This window comes from Filicampus tigris, chromosome 7 (assembly GCF_054856515.1).
Source record: "Filicampus tigris isolate MCC_2025a chromosome 7, RoL_Ftig_1.0, whole genome shotgun sequence".
Lineage (NCBI taxonomy): Eukaryota > Metazoa > Chordata > Actinopteri > Syngnathiformes > Syngnathidae > Filicampus > Filicampus tigris.
The window spans coordinates 16,804,168-16,828,646 of record NC_141223.1 but is presented as its reverse complement, the minus strand read 5'-3'; the positions used below and the strand labels follow the sequence as shown (position 1 = coordinate 16,828,646).

The 24,479-nt window shown below is 40.6% G+C and overlaps 1 protein-coding gene across 1 annotated transcript in view; it reads right to left on the bottom strand.

Moving 5' to 3' along the window:
• Nucleotides 1–24,479, bottom strand: part of LOC147144936 (uncharacterized) — a 92,008-nt gene that overhangs the window by 49,008 nt on the left and 18,521 nt on the right. The window contains exons 27-51 of the mRNA XM_086036500.1: nt 22,944–23,123; nt 22,623–22,739; nt 21,778–21,927; nt 20,841–20,993; nt 20,407–20,622; nt 20,197–20,301; nt 18,847–18,991; nt 17,906–18,117; nt 15,547–15,765; nt 15,306–15,412; nt 14,468–14,621; nt 13,340–13,439; nt 13,032–13,195; nt 11,601–11,837; nt 11,354–11,526; nt 9,031–9,151; nt 8,537–8,687; nt 7,077–7,216; nt 5,655–5,801; nt 4,568–4,690; nt 4,012–4,167; nt 2,550–2,666; nt 2,304–2,465; nt 1,135–1,353; nt 818–991 (exon numbers count right to left, since the gene is read on the bottom strand). Coding sequence (XP_085892626.1) covers nt 818–991; nt 1,135–1,353; nt 2,304–2,465; nt 2,550–2,666; nt 4,012–4,167; nt 4,568–4,690; nt 5,655–5,801; nt 7,077–7,216; nt 8,537–8,687; nt 9,031–9,151; nt 11,354–11,526; nt 11,601–11,837; nt 13,032–13,195; nt 13,340–13,439; nt 14,468–14,621; nt 15,306–15,412; nt 15,547–15,765; nt 17,906–18,117; nt 18,847–18,991; nt 20,197–20,301; nt 20,407–20,622; nt 20,841–20,993; nt 21,778–21,927; nt 22,623–22,739; nt 22,944–23,123 — 3,942 coding nt within the window. The remainder of the gene's footprint in view (nt 1–817; nt 992–1,134; nt 1,354–2,303; nt 2,466–2,549; nt 2,667–4,011; nt 4,168–4,567; nt 4,691–5,654; nt 5,802–7,076; nt 7,217–8,536; nt 8,688–9,030; nt 9,152–11,353; nt 11,527–11,600; nt 11,838–13,031; nt 13,196–13,339; nt 13,440–14,467; nt 14,622–15,305; nt 15,413–15,546; nt 15,766–17,905; nt 18,118–18,846; nt 18,992–20,196; nt 20,302–20,406; nt 20,623–20,840; nt 20,994–21,777; nt 21,928–22,622; nt 22,740–22,943; nt 23,124–24,479) is intronic.

Genomic DNA, 24,479 nt, shown 5'->3' with positions numbered 1-24,479 from the left:
TTAAAAAAATGATATGCATGAGGCGCAATTGATTTGATTGCTTTATGTATTACAATTATTTACTGCAGTTAATACACTTGGTAATTAAGAATATTGAAAAATATGAGTGTGGCTCTTCTGCAACACATAATAAGCAAGTTGCTGAACTGTTTATATTTATTATTTACAGTGATTAATTTTATCTTATACTTGAATGAACATTAAATGCTATTCAGGGTCTTTTATATATCCATCCATCCATCCATTATCTATACCGCTTATCCTCACAAGGGTTGCGGGTGTGCTGGAGCCTATCCCAGCTGTCTTCGGGCAGTAGGCGGGGGACACCCTGAATTGGTTGCCAGCCAATCGCAGGGCACACGAAGACAAACAAACATCCGCACTCACAATCACACCTAGGGGCAATTTAGAGAGTCCAATCAACTTACCATGCATGTTTTTAGAATGTGGGAGGAAACCGAAGTACCCGGAGAAAAGCCACGCTGGCACGAGGAGAACATGCAAACTCTACACAGGGAGGACGTGGCCGGGATCGAACCCACGACCTCTGAATTGTGGGGCGAACATGCTAACCAGTCAACCACAGTGCCGCCCGTCTTTTATATATTTTACAAATTAGTTTAATACAATAAGTTTCCACATAACTCAAATTTGTATGTGAGTTGGACAACCTGGAACCTGGAACGAATTATTTCAATGTCAGTTATTTCCGATGGGAATATATTTGGGGGAGTAAAATTAGAGGTTGAACAGTCACCCAGACTTAAGAGGTTCCATCTCACCACAGTGGTAGAAACAGAAGAGAGCCATTTTTTACCAGTATTGCAGGAGTTGTGGAAGCATGACATGTTGTACATCCAGGACAAATTGTCCATCTTTATGAGATACATTTCCTGAAGTATTGCATGAAGACAGCCGAACTGGAAGGAGTTGGCTCGTGGTGTTGAACTGCCTGCACCTATGTTACAAAAGAATCCTGCAGCGCACAAACCTACAACAAGAAGAGGTTATCTTAAGACTCATTCAATTAGCGCTTGAAGAAAACCAAAGCAATTTGATGCATTGCTCCAAAAAGTAGTTACAAACACATGAAAGAGTGAACGACTGTCGGGAAAGCAGATGCAATCCCCTCACCTGTTGGCTGTGAGGCTCCAGGACCGTGGCAGTATTTCCCGGGTGGGCAGAGGCGGCAGTGAGACATGGAGGAAGCGCCGGGCTCAGAAAGGAAGCTGCCAACAAAACAGGCTATGGGTGAATCACTACCCGGAGGGCAGTAGTGTCCAGGGGGACAAATATCTCCATGAGGTTGGGAGACAGGAGATGGCTCAGTGGACCCAAGTAAACAAAAATATCCTGTGGTAGAAAGAGAAAATGTATTTAGAAATCGCATTAAGAGCAACAATGAGGCACCGGTGAAGACAATACCATAGTGCTTGAATTTTTTTTATTATTATTTTTTTTAATTCTGATATCCCTTCCAATGATATGATAAAAAATGCATTATAAAACTCTAGCAGACGGAGCAACATTATTGGCCACTCTCTGTTCCGCTCTGTGTCCACAGAGTCAGAACCAAACACGGAGAATCATCATTCAGTATCTACAGTGCAAGTATGTCCCATATATTTGGAACAGACTCCCAGATGTCATCGGGTCTGCTGAGAGTTGAAGCTTTTTTCAAAACAAAGTTGAAGACACCGGTTTACTGCTGCCTACAAGAAAAAACACTATCACTTTTTAAATGTCCCATTTCCTCTCCAATGGCCCAGTGAAGTGCTTCAAGATCTTAAATTCCTTTGTTCACATCAGCACTAATCTGGCACAATTGCGACATGAGGTTAGCTAGCTCCTTATGCCTACAAGAATAAATCTTCCCTTCGGTCGGCCGTGAGTGCATGCATGTCAGAAAGGCGAAAGAGCGAGGATGGGGAAAATATCTTTTTTAAAAGTCTGACTTGACAACCAGCATGTGAACCGGGACTTCGGCTTTATGTGAATTTCTTTAACTATACGGCGTGTACTTCATTTTGTTTTATGTTTAGTTTGACAGTAAACTTTAACTGGGAGCTTTCTTAAACAGCTTGAAGTCTCTTTTTTAAAGATGTGTTTATTATACCAAAATACAAACAGCAGAGTGTAACTTGAATTTACACTGAGAAATTAGTACAATAAGATGATATGAAAATGTCATTTTTATTTTTGTAATTAATGCAGGGCAAACCGTCTGTGTGGATGTCTCTTATTTACAGTCAAGGCAAAGACACTCATCCAGAGATATTCCCGTGAGGGATGAGTTGTCAGACCTGGGCTGCAGGATCCAGACGGCTCAGTCAGAGCAGTACTGTTGCAGAAGGTGCCTCTGGGGCAGGGGGTGCAGTCACTGAGGGATGTCATACTGGGTGATGGATTGACAGTGCCCATTGGACAGGGAGATGGTATTGATGAACCCTCCGTGCAGTAAAAACCTGGACGAGATGGTCTCATTCCATAAACTTCACTTCAGTTTTCACAAAAGGGAAAGCGCTGATGGTTTTTGTTCGCTATCCTACCTGGTGGACAGCTGTTGCATGCAGATTGTCCAGATGAAGATTGAAAAGCTCCTGGGCCACAGATGGACGGTTTAGCACTACCATATGGACACGCGTGACCAGGCGGGCACTGACATCCTGTGGCCGAATCAGATCAAAAAGCTCATCTGGTGTTTTTGTGTTTCTGTAATGTGCATTGTGTTATGTGGAACTGTCCTCATTCCCCTAGCACGGGTCCTGTATTTGAACCCCAACCAGCACGATACCATGGAAACAACGCAATTGAGATGAAAAAGACCATCTTGTATGAGAAATCTTCAGGGAGGCGAGGTGAGGACACTCAGTAGCAGGCGCCCTGTCAGCAATGAGCTGGCAACTATTAATAGCTTCTGGTTCATTACATGCCCAAGTTAGCAAACCACTCTTGGGAAAAAAAAAGGTGGTGATAAATAATTTCAAAGAATCTTTGGATGTCAGTGTGATCTACAGTAACCTGTCTACCTCCACGCACTAATGAAAGCCAATTATAATTTTAGTCAGCACCAAATTGTCCCACTTCATAGATAAGAACCTTCTGCATATATCTGAATTTTATCATTAATATTCACTGAGCAATTAAACAAAATGTTAAGAAAATTGTAAAATATACCTTTTGGAATTATGGCCAAAAGTTCAATCTTAGTTTCATCAGATCATAACTCATTTCACACGTGTTGAAGAGATTTTGCTGCGGTCCAATGAAACAGAGGTTCAACTTTTTGGACCAGGTACAGAGCAGTAAATAGAGCAGTCATACTTTCAGCCATGTTTTAGAAAGAAAGTAATAACAAAAAAATTCTAAGATTAATTCTGACTCCTATTCGACTTGAGTTTTAATGCTATTGGTAAATTCGGAACACAGCTACATCCCAGTTATAAAAGTGTGTACACACTTGTTTAGTTGTACTTGCGCTCTCAAAAAGATTTTTAAAAATACATTTTCAATTCACATATACAGGTTATTGTTGGTCACAATGGTGAAACATTTTTTTGAAATTATTGATATTGGTCACATTTTTGGGGATCACAAGAACCTGGCATTTGAGCATTGTGTCAACTTGTTGTAGTCACTGTGCGGGTAGAAGAAGAGTTTCATAAATTACAATTTCAGAAATACTCATCAATTGCCACTCATTGACAGTATTGCTCTAAAAACAGCGTCTTCCCTCCAATATGTGTAAAAAGGGTGAGTAGTTGTTCTTTATTTTAGTTTAACTGTAGGCATGAATGTGAGTATGAATGGCTGTTTGATATTATGTACCCTTCGATTGGCTGCCCACCAACACATTGGATAATGTTGAATTGTAGTTTGTAAAGCACCTATGACTCATCTTAAAGAACAATGGGGAAAAAAAGTTTAGAATTCAAAAGAAAAAAAAAAGAATGCGCAACCAGTGTTAATGTCCAAATCCAGTGTAAAAGTGGAGAAATCGCTGGTGTGTACCTGGCTGATGTCCAGACACTGACCCCAAAGGACAGAACCAACCTGGAGGACAGTGGAGGTCGACAGAGGTCTGCGCCCAGGACGGGCAGTAGGACCCTGGGTAGCAAGCTTCACAGTCGGCCTCCGACTCAGCCCCCACCTTCCCTTGGAAAGTGCCTATCAGGTAAATGGTCATGCACTGTAGGTTACAACATGTGTACATGCACAAAACAAGATTACATTACATTGTATGGATCTGCAAGATGGCCACATTGATTCACTTGGTTAAGCAGCTCACCAACCATTATGCCGATTTTATTGGACTGCCATTAGGTTTTACAGCCTAATTTTAGGATTCTGAATACATTACGATCTTCTATTGTACCTTAGGGGCTTTATGGCACTGTGCACCACCTATGGAGCCAATATAGTTGAAAGCAAGATATCATCGACAAACCAAAAGTCGATTGGAGAAATGACAAGGGTTTAGGAAAATCATTTAGAAGCAGTTTTCTGATACCAGTTCAGAATACAGCAATTTGATTTCTTAGCCACTTAGGTGATGTTGGCTTGGTACCTGGGGGACAAGGGCTTGGTTTCATGCTCCTTTCAACACAATAGTGGCCAGCAGGACACACAGCCCCATGGAACTGACCCGGCGTTGATTCACCACCAGTTGCAAATGGTGACACACCACCTCCTGTACCAGAGACAATAAACCTTCGTCAGATGTATTTATTCATTAGGTTATTTCAAAAAGTGAAAGGCCTTTGAAAGTCCAAGAGGGAACAGCTTATTCAGAGGAAGTAGCATTGACTGGTCAATGTACCATGGAGATTTCCCTGGTGCAATCAAGACAAAATCAATGTCCATTGGTTAAAAAATAAAAACAATTCTAAAAGTTAAAAAAAAAAAAATAAATAAATAAATGCAATATTTGGATCTGCTAAGTAAGCTTCATACCCACCGTCTGATTAAGCTTATGTATTGTATTTTTGTTTCAGGTGTATGGAACCGTATTTCAGAATTTGAGTTAAGAACAACGAAAGTGAATTTGTTTCTAAATACATTCCAGCATCCTAGTTTTCTCGTTGGAATATAATCCAGCCATTGGAGGCTTTACGTGGATATATAAGGAAGATGCTACACTAGCATTCATTTCACAGGTCTTGCAGTGGTATTTGTTGACAGTTGAGCAGGGTGTGGTTTCAGCGCATTCAGCGTGGGAGTGTGAATCTAGGAAATATTGCCTGTGTCGACATCCATGAAGCCGACACAGTAAAATCCTGCTGGGCATGTAACACATGCAACAAGGGCTGTGAACAACACTCTTTTCTATGGCGTGTCAAATTTCATTTGTCTTTACTTCACAGGGATTGATTTACAAATGAAGGCACAATTTGACTCATAACACCACAAACATTTTACCTCAATTTATATTGAGGTATAAACTCCATTCGGAGTATGTAATTATTACTTGTAATGAAATGATACACTTGATTTGGTTATGATCATAAACAAGTGGCTTATTTTCAAACTGAAAATGAAATGCTGTCATCTGAAAATACCAGGATGGCTATTACAAGGGCAAAACGTGTAAAAGGTATTGTAGTAGTATTTTAAAACAGGTACGACAAAAATGTTTTCATACACATTGACTTTACCAGTGGTATTAATGAAGGGTGTGGCAGTTGTGGAACCCTCCGTGCAGTAGAATCCAGGCTTGCAGGGTCCAGATGGAGACGAGAGGCCGGTTTGGGCACAGTAATGGCCAGGCAAACAAAGCTGGCAGTCATCCACAGACGTTGCGCCTTGAACAAACCAAATTTTTATGAACAAATTATTGGGCATGATTACAGAAAGAGCAGTTCTTACTTGAGTTTTCTTTTTTTACTTTTCAAAATTGTATATTTCATAGAGAGCAGTGATTCAGTTGCAACATGAATATGGATTACTTTTATTCTTTAAACATCACTGGTGTCGAGAGGGGAACCTCCTATGTGACAATTGAGTATATTCCTTGTTTTCTCCACAAATATATACTACCGGTACTAGTCAGTCCACAAGTGTGGGCGGGTGTTACAGTGAGCACGGAAAGTATTCAGACCCCTTGTAAATTTTCACATTTTCACACACATTTTTTGTCATTGCAGCCATTTGCCAAAATCAAAAAAGTTCATTTTATTTCTCACAAATGTACACTCAGCACCCCATCTTGACAGAAAAAAAACAGAAATGTAGAAAATTTCGCATATTTATTAAAAGAGAACAATTTTAGCAAATGGCTGCAATGACACAGAAAGTGAAAAATTTCAAGAGTTCTGAATACTTTCTGCGGCACGGTGGTCGACTGGTTAGCACGTCCGCCTCACAGTTCAGAGGTTGTGGGTTCGACAGCTTACAGTCCTGTGTAAAGATGAAAATGACTTCCCAGCCCTGATTTTCAGACAGTGCATGTGCGCAAAGGTTCAGGAGCACTAGTCCCATTAACCAGGCAGTTATTCAGGCAGTTATTCAGGCAGTTATTTTGCAAATATTTATTTTCATTGTTCAGTGAAATAGTGCTCTTTATCCACTCTGTTTTTAAATTCACGCATTCCTTTTTGCTAGATGGATAATTTAAGTTCAGCTTTTTAATTCATTTGAAAGAGACCATCTACTCTGCGCTTTTTTTGTAAGAGTTTAAAATATATATATATATATATATATATATATATATATATACATACATACATCTTCATTTTACATGTCAAAAAGTGATTACGGCTCTCTATATCACTGTAATAAACACTAATCAAAAAAGACAACAATTGTCTTCCTTTCAACAAAAGAGAACTTGCATATTGGTATTGGACACTGTCATCCGACTAAAACAACAGCTGCTGCCTGCCACATACAGAAAGCATGCGCTGCAGTGTGCTCGTAAGTTCTAATTGTTTATAGTTAATACTTAATAGCGTACAAGAATAGCCTTGGATGATGAACCACATGCTGTTTCACAGTGACAAAAACATGATCTGATCTAATCACATGTAGCAGCCTATTCTGATAAATTTCCATTACAATCGTGTTGTCAAATGGGTCACCTTCTATGGAGCTAAAAGTGCCTGCAGGACATGCAACCATAATGCTGGTACCCTCTGGACAGTAGGAACCTGCAGGGCACCGGCCCCCAGTCGGGCCGTCCTCAGGCTGGGCAGAGACAGACCTGTGGATGCAGAGGTAACTAAAGCAGAGGTGGGGTGATGAGGACAAGACCAGATAAGGTGGGAGATGTGGGAAGTGAGAATTGTGAAATCACAAAGGACATTTAATCATACATTGTACAGTGTGTCCACAGGTCTCTTTACAATTTAAACACATTATTATGGAAGCAAATGATGAAAAACTGTAAGTTAATGAATGTGATTTGTCTATGTAGTTAGTGGTTAATAAAGTTTAAACCATGTTGCTTTTGTGTATTTCAGATACCCTGTTATAAGGAATATATCCATCCATTATCTGTACCGCTTATCCTCACAAGGGTCGCGGGGCGTGCTGGGGCCTATCCCAGCTGTCTTTGGGCAGTAGGCGGGGGACACCCTGAATTGGTTGCCAGCCAATCGCAGGGCACACAGAGACAAACATCCACACTCACAATCACACTTAGGGGCAATTTAGACAGTCCAATCAACTTACCATGCAATAAGGAATATAGAGAAACTATATTCAACTATACTCAAATGACGACTCAGTTACAATGTAGTGCACAAAAAAAGTAAAACATCCCTGTAAAGTGAAAATACATTTTACACGTGTTGTTCACAAACTTACCAAACTTGAGTGATTAAAATAATGGCCAATGAATAAAATGAGGCTTCAGAATCAGTCTGAAATTTGCACACTCACAGACAACAATGTGCCCTAAAGCGCTCCCGCCAGCGGACTATCCAAAGGGAAGATGCATTTTCAGGGTGAAGGCATAGCTTAGTAGTGAGATAGCTGCACATTAAAATTGTGCGGGATAAATAGTGTTTCAGACCAAGATGGTCAAGTTCTGATATAGTAGGGTAGCGGAGAAAATGGTGAAAAACAGTTTAACACTATATCACGGTAAGTTCGACAACTGAATAGCGGTACTATAAAATCTTCAGTCTTTGCACGTTTCCAGCAGTTATCTATGAGTAATGTATTTGGAAAGGGTCTTTAAACTATTCCTTAAATGTTCCTTAAATTACATGTATGTGTATTCAACTTGAAAATTAAATGCAACTGAACTGTACTTCGGCAGTGATCATTTTGGGTGTTAGGAGAAGGTGCCCATGTACCAGTGGGTGGTACATGGAGAATCACTATGTCAAATTAAACACCAAAAATGGCAACTCCTCAAAAAAAGACACGTTCACTGAAACAAAAATTTATCGCACTGACTCAGCAAAACTACAGGATTAAGAAACTTATGGTAACAGGGTCGGTGTTGGATAAAGGGACGATTCCACAGGTTCGTCTTTGCATGTGCTTTTCTTACAATGACAAGAATTTAAGTAGAGTGTGTGCTCAGTCTTACCCAGGAGAGCAGAGCCCAGTGGGAACTTCCAGTCCAGAGGAGGCACAGTACGCTCCAGGCGGACAGAGTTCACAACCCCACTCAGTGGACAAACCCATATGGCCACTGAAGGTGCCAGCTGGGCACGGGAATGCTACACCAGACTGTGACCCTGTGGACAAATAGCATATCATATGTACAGCTGGTCGGGGACCATATATCACAGAAGAGTTCAAAACACAGCACATCATATGTACAGCTGGTCGGGGACCACACATCACAGAAGAGTTTAAATAAACCATCATGATTGTATGCCGATATAAGCATTTGCCATATAATGAGCTGTTTACTGATACAACCACCTGTTTTGGAGGGAACAAATAAAAAACAAATTTGATCACCATAACATAAGAATTGCAGGTACTTTATATTGTTATAACTGAACTCGTGGCCATTACTTGTGTCCCACATAGTCTGATAATAAGCTATTTTTGTCAAAATGGCTCGTGTCCTACCTGGTGGACAATAGTGCCCTTTAGGACACAGCGTGGGAGTGTGAATCCGGGACATATTGCCTGCGTCGACATTCATGAAGCCTGCACAGTAAAATCCTGCTGGGCATGTAACACACTCAGCCTGTGGAGAGACAATTTGGAAAGTTATATTGAGGGAAAATATTACGACAATGAACAGATGTGTACTCCAACAAGAGACGCCAACCCTTGAGCTGCTTGTTTCGCAGGCAGAGTAGAAGCTATAAAAACTTTGTGATGCACACGCATGAAGCTCAGACACTTCAAGGGAACTGAAACATTCTCCTGAGTATGCAATTAAAACATCAAACTAGACCGTAAGGATTTTAAAAGGTTATATGCACTCACCTGGAGAACACAGCGAGATCCAATACAAAGACTATATTAAAAATGCCGCTTTTACTAACTAATAATGCTCCTTTTTGATCGAATCTGTCAGGTAATTATAATTTAACAAGAAGCTTTTATTATTTTGTTTTTTAGGTCCTGTTGTGGCTAAACTAGGAAATAAAATTACTTGTCAAAGTGATGTATTGCAGTTCCTACATCATTGTAAACTATAAACACAATATGGCCAATTGTCAGAAAAATAAGAAATGTATGACAGCATATCATAACCATCGCTAAATAAGGTGCTAACATCCCCGAAGGTGTTATAAGAGGCAGGGTACTCTGATTTTAAACGAAGCGCTACGATCCTCTAACAATGCCTTAACATAATTGCTGTATCACTACGGTTCTTCTTCCTCTAATAAAATGTCAAACATCACAGAGACAAAAAACTGTTTGGGATGAGAGAAAAATAATAACTTGTGAATGTCTATAACAGGCTGCATATTTTGTTGTTCTTACTTTTGTTTTTTTGTTTGTTTTTTGCTCTTGCAGTGGAGCGGAGCCTATTAAAAATATGATTTTGTAGTTTATGTTAGTTCACTCACCTACCATCAATTAAAGTGCCTCTGATTAAGCCCAAATAAAGTTCAAATGCAAATAAAATAAACATGAGCAGTTGCATGTAAATGTCTCTACACAATGCTAATTAGCTGTGGTCCTAATCATACATATAGTTCAAATAGTACAGTTAACATTAACCTCAATGTTTATGAATGACCTACAATAACTGAACACCCAATATTGAGTCACTTACTTGCTAATGCATGCACACATTGTGAATCCGGTCAATTTGTGGAAGAACTCAAACGTGTTATGTTCCCCTTCATCTGGAGATTAAACATATGTAGCCAAAACATCCCTAATTTCAGATTAAAGTGCACTAATAAACCAACCACCAGAGGATAACGGCACTGCACAAATGGAAAACAATTTGGGCTTTTAAACAGATATGCTGCTATTAATATCGTGACATGACGACGACGATATCGTGGCGATTTTAATATTGCGTTATCACGATATTGCCGTTATCGTTACATCCCTATTAAATATATCATGGAGTACATACAGTGAAGACAGTTTTCACCAAGAGAAGAAAATACAGCACAACAGTGACATTACCAAGAGCTGTGCATCACTCCTAAGTTGATTAAAAAAAATTAAAAAGACCAGAAGTAAACTGATGAAGGAGTCTGTCAAAAAGCCGAATGCAACATTGAAGGCGCTTGGTTCATTCTAAACACAGCCACATCCCGGTTATAAAGAGAGTGTGCACACTTCTGCAACCAATAATATCTCACTTTTTTATTTGTACTGCCCCTTTTTTTAAATAATTCAAATTTAATTGAGTTGGACAAGTTATGGGTCACACTAATGGTGTAAAATGTTTTCTAATGATTTATGTTGGTCTATTTTTTTTTCACAAAAACCTGGCATTTGAACACGGGAGTAAACATTTGGCTTAATTTCCTCAGTATAATTTATGCAATTAGTCTATGCATTTATTTCTTTTTAACTTCTATTAGAGATAGTCATAACTTAATGTCTATGGAAAGTGTGGGTTCCACAGTGGAACCAGTTGAGAACCATTGCATTAGCTTTTGCGGATGTACCAAATGGACCTTTGACGTTTACTGATGGAAACATTGTTAAAATAACATGACGGACTGACCAACAGACGATTACAATTTGGTTCAGCTTGAAAAAATTAATGGGTTGACGCAGGATGGACGGTTGCCCAGGCCGTTGATAGATGACGGACCGGCAACCCTTTAGTAAAATGCCCACCTCTGGAACCTAATATTGTGAATCCTATATTATACAACATCTAAGGTCTGACTTTAGAGTATGTGTGTGTGTGTGTGTTTATTTCCCCGGAAGTCATGACGAGAATATTAATCAACATCTTTCTTACTTGCTCAGGTAGATTTTGAAAGGTCCCTGGCAAGCAGGGTACTGGTTGGTGAGAACCAGGTGGACATCTGTTTCCAGAAGGGCAAGGTATTGATACATCAAGGCTTGGGCAGTAGAACCCTGCTGAGCACATGAGAGAAGGGAAAGAGAGCCCTCTGGTGGTGCAGAGGAACCCTAAAAGGAGCGCAGACACACCTTTTGTCAATTACAAGACTAATTGTTGCAAAATGTGATTAATTAGTTATGACCTGAAGGACACGGCAGGCAGGCAGATATTTGACTGTTCCTGGTTTGGTTGCTGTAACGTCCCACAGGACAAGGTAATGGAGCCGAGGAGCCCTGGGGACAATAATGGCCCTCAGGACAGTGGTCACCTGTCAAACCATCATCAGCTGGTGTGGGCGACCAAGCCCCGGTGGCGCAGTAATAGCCAGCCTTACACTGGCCCGATGCAACAGCCATTCCATGTGATGCACAGAAGTAACCTACATACGCAGAACAAGTTTTAATATACAGTAACGGTATGAGTTGCACAGAAACTTAAAAGACTCAACAATAAGTGCATCTGCAAGAGCTGTATGAAACATTTTATCGTTACAAAGACGATTGACTGCACTGGAGAACAACAAATGTGGAAAAGAAAGAAAAGTCATGTCTGGATTTACACTGAAAACACTTAAGTGTGTAAAGTAGAAATTTGTAGGGCCAGGTACCACAGTTGGTATAGTCAGTCAAAAGCTAATAAACTATACTAAATAAAGGGAAAATCGTGCTTAAATTATTAAACATGTTGGCATGGGCATTACTATTCTATTTTGGGGGTACTTGGGCACCCCTAAATTCAATCCCAGCCCCCCTAAAATGTGAGACATTGTATATTTTTTAATGTGTCCTTATTGAACAAACTAGAGAAGTGTTTTATTTAACATGCATTACTTTGTTGAAATGTTTGCACAAATGAACCTGGTTGTCTTGTTAAATACTAAAGCCAAGGTGCCACTGACAAGCTAAGTGATTGAATGATATGGGAATGAAATTTTGTTAAAATATAAAATAAAATAATTAAATTGATGTTGCCTGGCCAGGATATCAGCACCTCTAACCCTTGGACCCTAGAATTACCCCTGCATCATGGCAAAAGTATGTTACAGTGGTTTCTCATTATAATGAAAATAATGTTAGAAGACAACATTTACTTTAGTGGAAGTGGGGGGTCTTGTCCTGTATAGTCTACTCTAGTTAAAATTTCCCCTGAGGGCCCAAGAGTGGGGTTGCCCAACCACCGGTACCGGGTCGCAGGCCACTTTGGACCGGGCCGTGGCGGGCCGCACAGATGAAAGGAAAAAAAAAAGTACAGTACTTCCGGTTTATTTATTATCCGAGGCTGAAAAACATTTGATTTTGAAAAGTGATCGGATTCTCTCCGTTACATCCATCTATGACTGACACTTGATGCATGTCAAGTTGTGTCCGTCGCATAACGCTAATAATATTAAATGCACAAGCTAGGAAATGAGTAAAATAAACAGACGTATTTGGAAAGTTGCATCGTGAAATGCCCGAATGCTTGGAATTGTCAATCTGGTTAGACGGATATCTAGCTAGCTAGCTAACTAATTAAGGCGATTTTAAATTCAAAACAAAACAAATATGAAGCTAAGAAAAGAGTGTGTGTTGACCTGGTGGACATGGTAGGCAGTCCTGGGCCTTTGCCATCTGAGTGAGAGGATTGATGGACCCAGCTGGACATGGGTAGAGGAATTTGGACCATGTCCCAACTGGGCAGTAATGACCCAATGGACACTCATAGAATGAACCGTTACTGCTTTCAGGACAATAGAACCTGTCCAAATAAGATATTGAATGAATAAATAATGCATGTATACAACAGCATAGTTTTGTTCCATCATTAACAGCGTTCCTACGATCCACTGCACAAACATGTATGTATTTACAGTGAGTGTGTGTCTTGCATTAGCAGGTTTACCCCTGGGGACAGGCGCTGCAGCTGGCTTGGCCGTCTTCTGCACTGATGGTTCCCCGGGGGCAGAGCTGAGGAGCCGAAGAGCCCTCGGAACAGTAATAACCTTGTTGTGTGTCCACCAGAGTCATGAAAGAGAGGCACACTTAAGCACAAAAGCCCAAACACTCACAATCGCAGCGGATGCGCTTCGATTTCCATTGTCAACACAGCAGCTGTTCATGTTTAGGCCTATTATTTGAGGAAGAGCTTTGTTTACGGATGAGCAAGCTAGCGTGGGCTTCTGTAAATTCTAAATGAAATTATTTTCCTTACAGTTTCCATTTGGCTTTTCCTTCTGTGACATGTATAGAAAGGCTATGTGCTGATGTCTGTGTAACAACGTTATCCCTAACTGCCTTAAGCGCTACACACATACCAATTTTTAAAATGTGAGAGCCCAGACATGACTCCATTTGTGTTACTACTCACAGTGTGGCGTACTCAAAAAAGACCAACACAGCACACCACATACTTAGACCTGTCATAGTACTAAGGCTATGTTTACATTGTGTTCCAGGCAGCCATGGCAACATTTTTTGCCTGAAACGTGGTGTGCCATTCAAGTCTTGCTGAATTTTCTCATCATCTATCGCCTTATCTGTAACAAGGCTTGGTGGGGTAGTAACTATTGAATCCCTAAGGATCAAAGATTCAGTCTGTGGTTTCCCAATGTTGATAGGATGTTCCCTGTAAACTGCCACATTCCAATGTGATTCCAAGGCTTTGTACAAATAAAAAGTGAATGGAACACAGCTTTGGAGCACGCTTGGAGCATGGAACATTATGCAAGGGTCAGACTGAACTGTTAGAGGTGGCATGGTGCTATGGGGCATCTAGACCACAAACATATCGATGTGCAATCGTAAAAGAAAGAACAGACACAGGTTTATCATTTACCATGTTCGTAAAACAACCTACAGCCCAACATAATCGCTCAAGATAATCTTTCAGAAAATCCAAGAATGAGATCTTTTCAGACTTTGATTGGAAAGGCGTGAAAATGCAAAAAAAAAAAATTCCCAATTAGCGGTATGTGTGTATCTAGTTTTACTTGATAAAATGAGACACAGATATCTAATTTGTGTTGATCACCTTTTGGGCACAGTCCTCCACCGTCTTCCCCTGAAAGTGGGTCAGGCCGAACCGCGCCCCCTGCACAGAAGAAACCTTTCAAGCATTTTCCGGAGGGTGCCGAGAGGCCAGCAGCGTCACAGTAGTAACTAGGGAGACAGGGCTCACAATCCTCCTGAGAGTAGACAAGAGGGCCATAAAAAAAGGATGAAGAGTGAATACCTAATGAAAGAAGAATGAAGCGAGTGTTCCTCATTTTAACATGCATAACGGATTAAGTATTGATTGGCTGTCACAGACGTGTCGAGGCACAGCTGGAGGATAGAAACTATTGATTTACAATAATTATAATGGACAAGCGTGTAAATCCACACAGTGACACAATGTTTTCCGTCATAAATACATGATGCAAAAATAAAAGGTGTCTCTTTTGTATTCTCTCAATAACAGCATGTAATATAGGATTGCATCAGTTGGCCCTCTACATAGTATGTATCAATATTAGTGCATACTGTATGTAGCCTTTTGTAGTCTTATCATTCTATCCATCTACATATCTATAGGGGTGGGCAATTCTGGTCCTCGAGGGTCGATACCCTGGATGTTTTATATGTGTCCCTGCTCCAACACACCTGATTCAAATGATCAGGTCATCAGCAAGCTCTGCAGAAGCTGGATAACGATCCTAATCATTTGAATCAGGTGTGTTGGAGCAGGGAGACACATAAAACATCCAGGATAGATAAAAAAAAAAGGAGAATATCTACTAATTATAGTGCATTTTATACACAAACCTACTACGTAAATCTATATAGGAGAGGAAGCTGCTGACATATGAATGATTTTTAACAAAAGTCACCTGGGTGGCTAATTTGGTGAGGTTAGAGAAAGTACCACGAGGACATGGCAGAGGATGGATACTGGCCTGGGGACAATAATGGCCAACAGGACAGGGCCCCCCCTCCCCTGGTGAGGCACACAGGGAAGAAAAAGGCTGCATTTTGACAAGCTTCTCAAAATTGATGGAGATTCTTTGTCGTATAAGTGTCAGGCACATGGGCAGATTATAAACGAGCAGCACATACTGCGTGCTTGTTTACCTGTAGCCTGCGAAACGGGTCGAGGAACGGTGTTTCCACGTAAGCAGTAATATCCTCCCTGACACGCTCCACTGACAGCTGTGCCATTTATGGAGGAGCAGTAATGGCCACCATCACACTGCTTGCACTGAGAGACAGACCAATATCCCGACTCAGGACCATATGTTCCCTCCGGACAGCTTCTCAAGTCAAAGCCAGTTCTTTCAGGGCAGTAGAAGCCTGCAAAACAAACACAAGGACTTCAAACGTATCAATACAGTACAATTAACTATGTTAACGAGGGATACAAATTTGCTATTTTTATACAAGTTGAATCCATACCTGCGACTGAAAAACTACTTATGCCGACAATGAACTGTGAGGTCCAATGGAAAGTTATTAGTGACAATCATGCAATGGTTTTGTCTTTTATCTAACTGGACAATAGTGAATAGAAGCATTTTAACATATGTCCTTCAAAAGTGATAAGTGCAACCTCTGCCTCTTAGGGATTGGCAAAGTGGTAAAACTGCGCCTAATGTTCTGCAAAACTTCAAGCTAGCAAGGTGCTTGTATGTGCTTGTATTTTGGGGCGGTCGAAATCCCAAATCAAGATATAATAATGTCACTGCCATGATAGTGAATCGAAGGAGCAAGGTTACAAAGGAGATGCTTTGCTAAGTACACACTCTTGCTCGACTTGTCTTTCTCTTTTTGTACTAGGATCACGCATTTATTGGAGACACGTGTCAGGATTTGATACTTTACTTTTTCATCTCATCTCTGGACAAAGACAAATGTCCACGACAGCAGCCAGGATGGAAAGAAAATTACAGAAAATGATGGTCAAATTCTGAACTGCACAACTCCAGGGACACTTGATTTCAGTGATTCCACTGTCAGAAAGCTTTGCAAGCGTCCACACCAGCCAATTCGAATGTCGTGGAAATGTATCTATGATCTAACGATTATAGAGCCAAAGAAGGATAGACAGATTTAGCAAGTGCCAATTACAAAGCAAGAGTAATTAAGAAGTTAAAGTTGAGCTATTTACACAAGCTTGGGCTGCTTTTGCTTGTGTCCAAGGGTTCTTGAGCTGGACACACCTTCAGTTCCACACAAATTCATATATATTGATAGGGTGGGATTCAAACTTTCAAAAGTGGAGAAACGTTACAGGCAAGTGTACCACTGCTGCGGTCCCTGGTTATTCAGCTGGAGGGAACAAAAAGAATGTGTTCAACTATTGATTGCAAAGCAGAAATGTGTCAACATTTCAACCTTTAGCCCCAAGAACTGCACGTTTGATCAGCCAATATACAGTACAGGCAGGTTTCAACCAGGTTGCACTGCTCTGCCAAAACAATGTATGTCTGCCTTCTGTCAACGCTATTATCGTATGGTTGTTGATTTATTTATTTTTTGGGTCTTTTTCACACCGAGTTACCTTGTGTGTGAAATATGCTGAACTGTTCATAAAGCTGCCTTCCCTTGCCTCTGTAACAGCATCTCTCGGCATTCACATGAGCTTTGTCAAATAGCTGCTACTTCTTAGTGCATTGGTTTTCTGGATTTAACCTAAAAGTTAAAGTCTTGGAAAGACCTGACTTTAAAAGAAGTAAAGTCTTCTTTTTTTTTTAAGTCTCCAACAACGGCGAAAAGCGGAAGGTGAATTGTTATGATTTGATACCATTTAGTTAGTTAGTCAGTAAGATTTTTCCATAGATCTTTGTAAAATGATAAAATACTGGTGCAGGGATTTTTTTCACTTTTTTGCCATGATCATTATCTTTCCATGCGACCACCCAAGTTCAGAAGATAGAGTGGACTTTAGCTATTCCTGGGCTACCCAGTCCCTATCCACGTTATAGTTTTAAGTTGTAATATCACCATTCGCCACTAGATGACAGGCATGGCTCAGTTGCGCTTGCACCGAGGCATGCTTTATACTACAAAGTTTAGAAGGCCTAATTTTTGGCGGATTTGAAATTGTATGCAGGAAAAACATAGTACCTCAATAAGAGTATAATTTTGAGTGAGCTGATTTTTGTGAAAAAATCCACAAAAAGAGTTCTTGCACAGCATGTTAGTTTGCTGTTCATCAACTTTGTGCCATCCTTCAATGGTATTTTTTATGCAAGGGAGCCCTTTGCACTGAACATCAATTAAGTTGCCCATCCCCAATCTACTGTGATGTGGAATTTAGCACCCACTTTAAAATAAAAATATTGGCACCTTGTAGTAGATCAAAATCACCTGGTACTACATGATTGTTCAATTAAACAAATCAGAGTTCAGTCAGTGTTGAGGCCTGTGCTCTTCTAGTCTATAAACTGTTATCCTCCGTTAATGACTGTTAATAGGACTGTGAAACGCAAACCTGGAGGGCAGAGATGCAAGGTGCCACGCACGCAGTACCAGCCTGGATGACAGGGCTCACACTGAGTGGCATGTGTAACGGCAACATAAGTCCCCGGATCACAAGGTATTGGTTCAGCAGTCCCTTCGAGGCAGTAGGAGCCTTCAGGACAAGGTCCTCCTGTCAGTTCATCAGTAGGGGTGGGTGTGACAGCTCCCCCAAGACAATAAAACCTACATAAAATAATAAAATGAGAACAACGACGAGCATTGTGCAGGGTGTCCCAAAAGTCAGTAGACACGTCCTTTTTTTTAAATTAGGTATTATCACTTTAACAGTCGTGAGGCCATCATTTGACAGCTTAGGTTTTGCAGTTTTCATATTCATATACCCTTGCCAATGGCTTACCAATTTACATTGGAGCGGCATTCCAAAATTGCTGCCTGGCAAATAGTTTTTCTGTCCCCAATCATTATTCTGAGGCTTCAAGCAGATTATTATGATGTCCAAGAAGTTGGTAGGTATAAAGCTTTATCACTCTCCAAAGCATTCTCTGAATAGAAATGTTGGTAGAGTTTCCTTGCTTTAAGGGAATACCTGCTCTCTGAGTTTGGTGTTTTCATCATAGGTGGTAGTACCAGGCCTTCTGCTGCATGTCAAGAACATATCTCGTTTCAAGAAACTTGCAATGGATAGCGCAAATTGTACTTTGCGTTGGACCAGAGTGACAGACAGAAAAAAAATCTTGCCAGGCGGCAATTTTGCAACACTGCTTCAATGTCAACTGGCAGGCCATGAACAAACCGATATGCTTACAAAAATTGTAAAGTCTAGGTTGTCATATGGTGATGACCTCAATCCTGTCTGAATGAAACCTGAAAGGAAATAGAAAAAAAGGAAATGTACTGTATAGTGACTTTTTGGCCACACTTTATACAAATGAGAGTATGTAGTATAAGTACCCTCCAAGGCAGGGCCCAGTAGGGGAAGTCATCCCAGCTCTGTCACAGTAAAATCCCGCAAGACAGGTTTGACAGTCCTCCTGTGTGTGCAGGCCTGTGCTGTTTGACCAGCTGCCCATGGGACATTCCACTGGAGCAGTGGTGCCTGTAAGACAAGACTAGAAAATGACGTAAACTGTACAAATTAGTACATTATGTTTTTTCACTAGTCATGGTGACAAATTCACCATAAACGTGTATGTATGTACCTTTTGCACTCAAAGGTGAAAATATGCCAGAAAACAACTGAATTGTATACCAAAATCAGTAGTTAAGAACAAAAAAACGCCTCACTTTAAATGAAAGGGTCAGTGCCTCCGCTCTGAGTAAACCAATTAATCTGAAGAAAGCAGTGTTAAAAGTTACAAGATAAATGTTGTCAGAAAATTTAGGCCACCAGATGATAATTAGCATGAATAAAACAGTAGTGGCCTTTGACTAGAAAAGAGCAGAATGTTAACTGCACACAGTATACATTTGGCTACATTAGCTAGTAAAACAAGCCACATCTGCGCTGCATCAGACAACCCTGGATCTGGAACTGAAAATTTGAGACTTCAAAAGCGTAAGGACTACTGTATAACTGATGTGTCCAGCGTCACCCTTTGGGCAGCTTACCGCTGCAGTCGGTACCCCCATAAAAGTGGTATAGTAATGTTATTTTGGTACGAGACAGAAATTTTGACCAAAGAATCTAGCTTGGAATACTGCAATGCACTTTGTTTTGGAGTCAGCTAGTAATTGCCTCTATTTGGCTCAAAATACTGCTCCTCGCCTCTTAACTGGAATACTTAAGAAGCGGCGTCTAACTCCCATTTTGATTATATTAGAAAAAGTGTTATTGCTCATCAGTTAGAGTAGGTGGCAGTGGTGCTCTCATTTATTTTTGATGCACTTCAAATCTTCAGTTACAGACTAAAAAGCAATGTTAAGTTCTTGTTTGTTGTAAGTTAATATTTATTTCTTTATTTTAGTTGTCAAAAAGGATACAATGTTATGCAGAGGTGTACTTTTCACAATTTTAGGGAAAAATGACAATAAAAAAGGGCATTAATTATTTTCTGATACATCCCTCTAGGAAGAAGAAACCATTTTGTGACTATAAATAGTACTTGACTTTCAACCCGGCACTCTGTTTAGAGTTTTTCTTTGTTTGTATTCTGTCTTATTGTTTTTAATTGTTTTATATCTTATGTTTGATGTATTATCTTAGGGTTTTTTTTTTATTTGTGTACAGCACTTTGTTTCAGATATGGTAAGTCGTTATATTCAATGGCATTGTGCACATTGTACAAAGTATGATCTAGTCACCTGCTGGACAGTAATGACCAAGAGGACATTTTGAACCAGAAAGTCCGCCCAACGGGGTTGGAGAGGATGCTCCACCTTTGCACCAAAAGCCAGCAAGGCATGATCCTATGCGTGGTAAAAAAACAAAACAAAAAAAACCTAAAACAACATCATCGCCATACAGCAATGCCGATGTACAGTAGCAATCACAGCATAACTCCTTCATCTAACCTGCCGGCTCTGAAAGTCCTGGCGAAGGACAGTACTGTCCACTAGGACATGGCATACATCCTGAAAGGCTGTCCGTGTGCTCTCTGGGGTTGAATGAGCCAACGGGGCAAGGGTGCTCCTTGGACATGTTTGTGCCTGCAGGGCAATAATGTCCTTTCGGGCAGAGCCTAAGCAAGGAGCCATTGGCTGGACTTAACCTGACATCACAGTAGTAACCTTGTGAAAAGAAAAGGGAATACATTTAAATAATCGTTGGCCATACGGGAATATTATCAAAACAACACTGACATAGATTAGGTTAGTTAATTGAATTAGTCCCAGCACATGGATCATGTCGTGACATTTTAATGAATAAAACATTTTCAGAGATGCTTGTTCAAGTATTCTGTTAAAGGGTGAATTGTGTTATCTGAGAGAGTCGAAATGGGGCTCACCTGCTTCACATGTAGTGCAGACAGATTGCCTCTCTCTGTCCTGATAAGTTCCCGATGGACAGGGCTCTGGAGCTGCACTACCCTTTCGGCAAAAATGATCAAGTGGACATGGCAGAGCTTTTGCAACAATTTGACCAGGAGGGCACCAATAACCTGTGAAGCGAACATCTCAATACGGGGGAGCTGTTGTTACAACATAACTACACAAAATTTAATGTGAAAAGTCCAACTGTAATACAGCGGTAGAGCCTCCAAAGTCAAAAGCGATCTGTTCAGTGACACCAGTTAAATTGACCAGTCCAATGCATATGTGCCTTTCTCTTACAGTCAACTGAGATAGGCTCCAGCTTCCTGCAAACGGGATAAGCAGTATGGAAAATGGATGGATGGACAATAATAATTATTATTATTAACTGCCTTCCCAATCACCGCTCCCTGAAGACATGACAAACTAATAGAGGGAATAGGAAGGTGTTTTCAGAGTCATATTGCCATCTGGTGGCAATGTTTTATATCTGGCTGGTCAATACAATAATTCTATGCTGAAGTTCAAATTCTGGTTCTATGCGATGTGAATTGTTGTTGATTGTATGTGCCCTGCAAGTGGCAGGTGAGCAGTCCTGGGCTTACGTCCCTCTGGCCAGAAGTCTACTGGGATAGACTGCAACCTGCAACCCCAGTGAGGATAATCAATATCAAAGATGGATGCATAATTTCTTTGTTTTTCTTTTAGAAAACATAACATATAAAAAGCAAGACACACTTGCAGTGTTTAATGTTTTAGATGCTGAGTTATCTGATGTCACAAATGGTGATGGTTTGAAGTATTATTTGACTTTTAGGGGAATTTCTAAAGAAAAATAAGGTTGAATTTCAAATTGTACCACTATTGGGGCGTTCGACTTTGGAGGTTCCCCTATACTGTCATGACACAGACCTTGATCACAAGGCCCAGTTGGTGTTCTAAGGCCCGGTCTACTGCAGTAGAACCCTGCGGTACAAGGTTGACAGTCGGCCCTGCTGGTCACGCCAGGCACTGGAGAAAATGTACCAGTGGGACATAACTGTGGTTCTCCAGAACCTTCAACTGTAGGGTGGCAAATAGAATTGTTTAGGAGAATTGATTTGTTCATTCAGTGGTTTAGGTGACCTAATTCTACTTTATCATGAACAAATGGAAGGAAAAAAAAAGAAAATATCCATATATTTTTTCATGTTGGGGCGGCACGGTGATCGACTGGTTAGCACGTCCACCTCAAAGTGCAGATGTCGTGGGTTCGAGTCCGGCCCCGGCTTACCTATGTGGAGTTTGCATGGTCTCCCCGTGCCTGCATGGGTTTTCCGGGTACTCCGGATTCCTCCCACATTCCGAAAGCATGCATGGTCGGTTAATCAAACACTCCAAATCGCCCCTAGGTGTGGACGTGAGTGTGAATGTTTGTTTGTCTCTGTGTGCCCTGTGATTGGCAGGCAACCAGTTCAGGGTGTGCACCGACTACTACTAGAAGACAGCTGGGACCTTTGTGAGGATAAGCGGTTTGGATAATGGATGGATAATTCAGATTGGCACAAACAACAATACAAATGCATGACTATGTTCATGTTAAAATGCAATATGCTTTTTATTTGAGAAGAAAAAATTCCACTTTGCTCTCTATTTGCTGTCTCCTTCCCTCACTATTTTTGTTTTTCTATTAACTGAAGACACTTTGATAAGCCCACTTAAAATTTTTATTGGCAATTAGCGAAACAACTGTTCCAAGGCAGTGTATGAGTGCTTACCACAGTAAGTTCCACTTGGACAGATGTTGCCTGCTTCTCCATCTGTCGGCTTGGCCTCAGTGGCTCCTCCTTCACAATAATAACCTGGAGAACAGGGACCCATCGGCAAAGCCAAACCTGTTGATCAACAACAGCAGATTTGATTGTCATACGTATACCAATAATACGCCCAGAGGATACATCTTCTAATATTGAATCCATATTTTATCCAATATTTCTATCATTATGGAGAGGAAAACACTTTTCATTTGTACTACCACATACATTAAATGTGATATCTTGAAAATAATTGAGTGACTTGGTTCGCCATATTCCAATTACCTGAGATGTTACAGAAGGCTCCAGGCTTACAAGGAAGGGGCTCCGAGCTACCTGCGGGGCAGTAAAAGCCAGGCTGACAGCGACCCCCTGTGGCAGTGGCGGGGCACAGACAGTTGGCATTGGTATAATTATCCAGGTCAAATGGCTGTGAGTTCCACGCTGCTGAGACGCAAAACCAACCTGTGAGGAACAAATGCATGTAGAGAGTGTGACAGTGGGTGAGAGTGAAGGATACGGGGCAGGGAAATCTTAATGATAATTAGTGTTGTCAAGAGATTTAAAAAATTGAGAGATTAATTAATTATGATCTGTAATTAATTGAACAAATGAATCTATTTCTAATTACATTTAAACATTGCTGAGAAAAGCCCCAAAGCCCCCCATTGTTTGTATGTATGTATCTGTATTTACGGTGGATATCTTTTTTTCAATTACCCAGTCATTTGCCACCTTGTGGAACTGTTTGGCACATTTATCAGCCAAGTCCCTGCTTTGTGTTTCACGGCGATCAGTGCAAAATTAGTTGAAGTTCCATTCACCATGAATAAAGTGTCCAGTCACCCCGAAATAACCGTGGTTGCGAGTTGAGGTCCAGAGAACTGCAATTATAGCAAATTTGGCCGAATCCTCCACCAAAACATCAAGCTTGCTTTTCTTTTCACCGTCATACATCTAGCTGATTTTAGTCATCACTGCAGTCCAACCGCAAGGTTGTAGTTGACAGAGTGTTGAAAATATCAAGCATGATGCTGCTAAGACACAACAAATAAAACAGATAAATGTAAGTCTGCTGTAACACAGTCAGCAGTTACAATACTCAAGAAACTATTTTCTCTTCAATCGTTACTTTATGCTTAGGAAGATCGCTTATCATCAAGGAGACCTGTTTGAATACATAGCTGCAATTTACATTAGCCAGCAATAACACAGATACAATGTATTAGCCCTTTCCCATTATCCAATAGGATTAAGCTAGTGGACTTTGAGGCAGTTAGGTACCGGTAGTTGTTTTAAATAACAATATGTAATTCTGTTGTTTTATTTTTAGTTAAAGAGTCAAGGCAGGCGTCCAACCCCATATTGAGTTTTGGGTCTGCTCAAAGTGTATCTCTTAAAGAGAGTTTGTCCTTGCCTCTGCTGTTTAGTGCTTGGGACAACCAAAAATGTTAATGTATGCAACAAAAAGCTTAATGTCGCTTAATGTCAGAAAACCGCTATGAATCGCCACCAAAATTCACATGCTCATCCCTACTTATGCTCTAATTAATTCTAACATTAACATTAAGCTTATCTAAATTAAGCGTTTTAGACTGTCCCTTAGTGCTTATTCATGTTCATGTTTGGATGGTCTCAGTGAAGAAGAAGAGTGTGTGAACAGTGTGGTTTTATCCTGCTCCATAAAGTGCTTTGAAAATCAACTTTGTCGTGAATTGGTGCTATACAAATAAAATTGACCTGAGCTGACTTAACAGTCTTGAATGAGGAGGCTCTTTGTGCAGTAGCTTAATGCTTAAAGGGACACTTGGATGAGTTTAA